Source organism: Bison bison, unplaced genomic scaffold (assembly GCF_000754665.1).
Source record: "Bison bison bison isolate TAMUID 2011002044 unplaced genomic scaffold, Bison_UMD1.0 scf7180017864158, whole genome shotgun sequence".
NCBI lineage: Eukaryota > Metazoa > Chordata > Mammalia > Artiodactyla > Bovidae > Bison > Bison bison.
This window is the reverse complement of record NW_011494730.1, coordinates 3,277,825-3,283,317: the sequence shown is the minus strand read 5'-3', so window position 1 is coordinate 3,283,317 and position 5,493 is coordinate 3,277,825. Positions and strand designations below refer to the sequence as shown.

The window sequence follows — 5,493 nt, the reverse complement described above, 5'->3', positions numbered from 1 at the left end:
CGCTACTCTGCTGGGCCTGGTGAAGGAATGGTTAATATCAGGTGAACATCACGCTCGCTGCCAACACTGATGGGGCACTGCCTCTCTGCTCACGACCACCCTGGGAGAGGGCTCCCCTTCTTAATTGTACTTTAGAGATGGAGCAATTGAGGCACAGAGAAGTCAAGTCACTTACCCCCCGGGGCGACTCAGTGGGTAAGTTTCAGGGAGAAGACACAAGGCAGTCTGATGAGAGTCAGGGCTCTGGAGGCCATTAGGGAGGCTCTAGCCTAGTTAAAAGGTCATTCATTCATTCATTCAGTGATTCATCAGCCAGTATTGACTGAGCACCTAGCAGGTGTCAGACCATAAGCCAGCTGTGGGGATACAAGGCCGAGGAAGGTTCCCTAACCTCACGGAGCTTACCAACCAGCAAGAGCATGGCCAATACTTATACGAGGTGCTCCGCCTATGCTGGGAACCGCCCTTTACATGTGCATCTTATTATCTCCCCACTTTTTTTTCAGCTGAAAATAAACAACAGAGATTTAGAGGGAAAAGGCAGCTTGCCATGGTTCCAGCCCAGGTCCTTCTGACCTGAAGGCCCCACCTTGATGCCAGACCCTCTGCCACAGGCTCTGTACTCTTGGGAGTCTCCCTCCCCACCCCCACCTGTCAGCTCTTGGGGCTGTGCCCCCTTTAAGGCACGCCCCATTCTTTGGGCTCCTGACCTTCCCTCTTGCTGGCTGGGGTGCTCAGAGCTGGGTCTGGGGACTGGGTATGGAGAGGTCCCTTAGGTCTCACCCTCTGTCCATCATGGGAGATGAGAGGAGGAAGCTTTCTGGCTCCCAGAAGGAAGGAGCCACAGCCCCTGCCTCCTCCTTAGACACCATCACTGCCTTCAAGGAGTCCGTTGTTCACAAGTATTTATCAAGGGCCTGTTCTGTGCCAGGCATTGTGCTTGGTGCACACGTCTGACATAATTCCTGCCCTCAAGAAACTTTGTGTGTTCCATAACTGAAGCTGGGTAGACCAGATGGCTGGTCCCTGAAATTGCGTTAAAACCTGTCTGCATGGCAAGGCAGGACTGAGGAGACACCACAACAATCTTGTGCCTGCTTCAAGCTGTGTGTTTTTTTTTCTGGCTGGTCTGCCCCTAGTCTCCTGGAGATTGACTGCAAGGATATCAAGGCAGTGTTTAACAGAGGCACCAAGGCCAAGCCTGGGAGATGTCCTAGGGAATTGAGGGAAATTAGCGTGTGGAGTCGGACACGACTGAAGTGACTTAGCAGCAGCAGCAGCAGCGTGTGGAGACAGAAAGAGTGGAAGGCATTTTGAAAGACACGCAGACTCACAGCACTGCCAGGCTGCTTCAGGCTGATGGCGCTCCCTGAAGGAGCTGAGAGCAGGGCTCCTAACTGCTGTGGTATTGAGAGCATTCCCAGTTGAAAGAAGAGGTGTTTTTTGATGCCTGACAGTCTAGATCCAGCGTTTCTCCAGTTTAATCTCTGGTTATAACTCAATTTTCTGTGCAATGTTGTTCTATAAAGACTCGACCATTCCAGGGTGAGGGTGAGAGGGTGGTCCCCAGTCCCGGGAGAGGAGGACCACCGGGTTTCGGGCTGCTCGGTCCCCCTCCTCAGCGTCTCCGGCTGCCAGCTCCGCCCCCCGCCCGCCCGCAGGCACGCACCTTCGCACCGTAGCACCGCGCTGTTCCAGACCACACTGCCCTCCTTCAGGACACAGGTGATGGTCTCCGAGCCCTGAGTCCCGAGGAAGCCTTCGTCGCAGAGGAAAGAGATGGAGCTGCCCAGCTGGAGGCTGTCACCGAACCGCTTGCCATTCACTGGGACGCCAGGATCGGGGCACTCATTGTGTCGGAAGGCTGTGCGGAGGAAAGTCAAGGACGTGATTAGACACAGCTGGTGTGCAGATGGACTCCCAACCAAAAGAAGCTTCAGTATGGAGGCCAATCCTAGACTTCCCCCACTTTCCCAAGGGACCGGCATGCTGTGGGGAGAGCTGTCTGCCCTAAGCCACACTGAGCGTAAAGCAGGTCTTGTTGAACTCGATGTCCTTCTTCCCTGAGCATCTAGTCCAACCTCATTCTAAAGCACATTTATAGGTCAGGCAGCGGGCTGTTTGTCCTGTCAGCTCATCAATATCAAATATCGATTCTGTGAAATGGGTATTATCACCCCACTTTACAGATGAAGAAACTGAGGCTCAACATGGTAAAGGAGTAGATCTGTGTCCTCAATGTCAAATCCATTCTATGTGCCCCTAATTTCAGACAGGGGATAACTTACGTTGCAGGGGAGCTGGACTCTAAATCCTGTGACAGTAATAGACATCGGGTACCATAAAGCACATGCCCTGGGATCAACCCTGTCTGAAGCCATTCCCTTCACTTTCTTGCCTCAGGCCGCCTCTCACTCCACCCACGTGGTTGATCATACAGTTGGCGGGTGGAGAGGAAAGAGTCAGAACACTTGTGGGTTTAATCAAGTTCTGCCTCTTATTAGTTACATGGTTCTGGGCAACTGATGTCATCTTTCTGAGCCTCTGTTTCCTGACCTATAAAATAGAGATCATACTTCACAGGTCGGGTCATTCTGAGATAGCAATAACATGAAAGTTGGTTTGAATTTGCAAGTGGAGAATGCTGGGTGCAGCACATGACAGGTGGTGAGTCCTCTTTAAGTCTGGGTTCCCTTCTTTCTTCCTGTTCCCCACCTTCCTCCATCAGGGGTGCCCAGTTCTCATAGTCAAGTCTGAGGCTACACCCTATTTGCATCCTGGCTGTTTTAAGGAGAGTGGCTTTCCAGTGAAGACCAGGCTCCACGGTTGCGTAGACATGGGCTATTTTAAAGAACTCAGTGTGGAGCCCTCTGAGATTCCCTAGTGATTGAAACAGTTGCACAGTCAGAAACAGAAGCAGCCATGGAAGCTGTCAGATCATCTAGCTGGAGGCAAAGCTGGCGATCCTTCCTATTGCGGCTGGGCCGCAGGAGCATCTGACATGGAGATGACCATGAGATCCCTGCTGAGCCCCGATGCAGTCCCCTTCCCTCTGAAATGCAATTTAAGTCAACCTAGACTTCTGTCTCCCAAACTTTGCTTATCAGGAACTGTGACCATGAGCTTGCCCTGACATTTAGAAAAAAGGGCTGGGGAGAAAAGTGGTGCATGGGGCCCATAAGTCCAGACATTTGTCTACTCAGAACCCTATCAGTCACACACACACACACACACACACATGTTCACACTGCACAGGGATATGGAGCTATCTCCAATGTCTCAGAGCAAATGCTCTAAGTCAAAGATTTAAGTACTGCCCAGTTTTACCTGCGTCCTGTTTCAATCTCAGCTCCCTGGCAGGTGAAAGGGGATGGATCTTAACCTAGGAAGCTGATGTCGTGGGGCTGGGTGTGATGCCTGCAGGATGCTCAGTAAACATCAGTCACTGTCATCAGCGTTCAAAACTCTCCACGTGGAAGAAGAGTCAGTTTACTCTAAGGAGCTCTGGCGGTGGAAGCGGGATCTCTGAGCCTTGTTACAGGGACATGGATTTCATGTTAGCGTGAAGGGAAGCCCGAGAGCTGTCCAGCTGTGGAGAGTGCTGTCTGGGGGTGAGGAGCTTCCTGACACTGGGCACATTCCAACTCTGCCCAGATGATCGTCGGTTGGGACGTGGCCAAGGAGACGCACACGCTGTGGGGGAGACTATACCAGTTCGTGAACATTTGCCCACGACTGTGGTTGCACTAGCTGCAACAGAACCATCTCAGAAGCTTGTAAAAACTGTAGATTCTAGGGCCTCCTTCCTTAGACATTTTGACTCAGCAGGGCTAGAATGGGGCCCAGATTTTTCCCTTGGACAGTAAGGAAATCAAACCAGTCCATCCTAAACAAAACCAACCCTTAATATTCGTCGAAAGGACTGATGTTGAGGCTAAAACTCCAATACTTTGGCCACCTGATGTGAAAAGCTGACTCACTGGAAAAATGCCCTCATGCTGCGAAAGACTGAGGATGGGAGGAGAAGGGGACGACAGGATGAGATGGTTGGATGGCATCACCGACTCAATGGACATGAGTTTGAGCAAACTCTGGGAAATAGTGAAAGATAGGGAAGTCTGGTATGCTGCAGTCCATGGGGTCACAAAGAATCAGACACGACTCAGGGACTGAAAAACAACAATCCAGCTCTATCTGTGTAAATGCACAAAAAATTATCTGATGTTTGTAATAGTGTTCATCTCTGGCGGAGGGGGATCTGAGGTGGAGGTCAGCACTTCTTCCTTGAACTGGCCTGTTTTTGACTATTGACATATCGGATGTGTATCACTTTTACATGATGGAAGAATATTAGAGAGGAATGCAGGGTGAGAGTTTGATCCTCAGGTTAGGTTTGTGGCTTTCTGCCTCTTTCTCCCAAGAACTCAGCATTTGCTTCTCTCCTGGAAAGTGGGGACCTACTAGGATTTGGTTTTCCTTGGAGACTATGAGATTTTTTTTTTCCCCCCAGGTCCTCCATCAGTATACCCATACTGCTTTGAGCTTGTAGGGTCCTTGGTCCTCCCCATCCTGGATAAGCAGGCTTCCCTGGGATGGCTCTTACTCCTCTTCCCACTCCCACCAAGGGGAGGAAAGATCATTTAGCCATTCATGAATCTTTCCACTCAATAAACATTTACTGATCCTCATGACCTACCAGACCCTGCACTGGGCAGAAGGGAGAGAGAGATAAGTAATGCGTATCCCCGTCTTTCCAGAGCTCATGATCTCATGGGAAAGTGGGGATGACGACAGATTGTCTAAAGCCAGTGCTGCAGCGCTAGACTGTGAAGACTGGGGAAGGCAGGACTGGGCTGCGTTTCCTCCTGCTCACAGGTGATGGGAAGAAGAGCGCCCTGGGAGAGGTGCCCTTGGGAAGACGGACTGTTTCTAATCCAGTCCAGTGTCCCGAGGAAGGTGTTGAGGGAAACATCAGAGAAGCATTCTAGCTTCAGTGGTCCCTTGGAATCTCGGGTCTCCAAAGACCCCCACTTGGCACCTGGGGTCTTCAGCTCAGCTAGACCCTGGGGACGGGTGGGACAAGGAAGCAAGACCTCTGTGCCAAGTGGGGCTGGGTGGAGATAAGTTCTATTAGGAAGTGCCAAAGGGACCAGCTCTGGGTGTCCTGTGTGCCTGGGGCAGGGCTTGCTTGGGGACTTGCATTTCATAAGCAACCTCTGGGAAAGGATCTGGTTAATTGCCCAGGGGGACAATTTTCCGTCGGCCAAGTTCATCGGGTCTGTAGCTGATTCTACCCTGCTCAGTGCCTCTTGCTGCCTTTGGCAGCTTGCTGTTTCCAGCGTCCAAACTTCTGCCTTCACCCCTAACCCTCTCTACAACCCCCTGAGACACAGAAATGACAAGAATCACTGCTTCAGTTTGCTTCTAGAGAAGGGGCCCAGGGTTAAAACCAGAGGTGACAACTTTGGGACTGGGGCTGGGAGGAAATGACCC

At 51.4% G+C, this 5,493-nt stretch overlaps 1 protein-coding gene across 1 annotated transcript in view; it reads right to left on the bottom strand.

Moving 5' to 3' along the window:
* CSMD2 (CUB and Sushi multiple domains 2) overlaps positions 1-5,493 on the bottom strand; it is a 655,591-nt gene that overhangs the window by 240,186 nt on the left and 409,912 nt on the right. Inside the window, exon 16 of the mRNA XM_010841252.1 lies at positions 1,670-1,864. Within this exon, the coding sequence (XP_010839554.1) occupies positions 1,670-1,864 (195 nt within the window). The remainder of the gene's footprint in view (positions 1-1,669; positions 1,865-5,493) is intronic.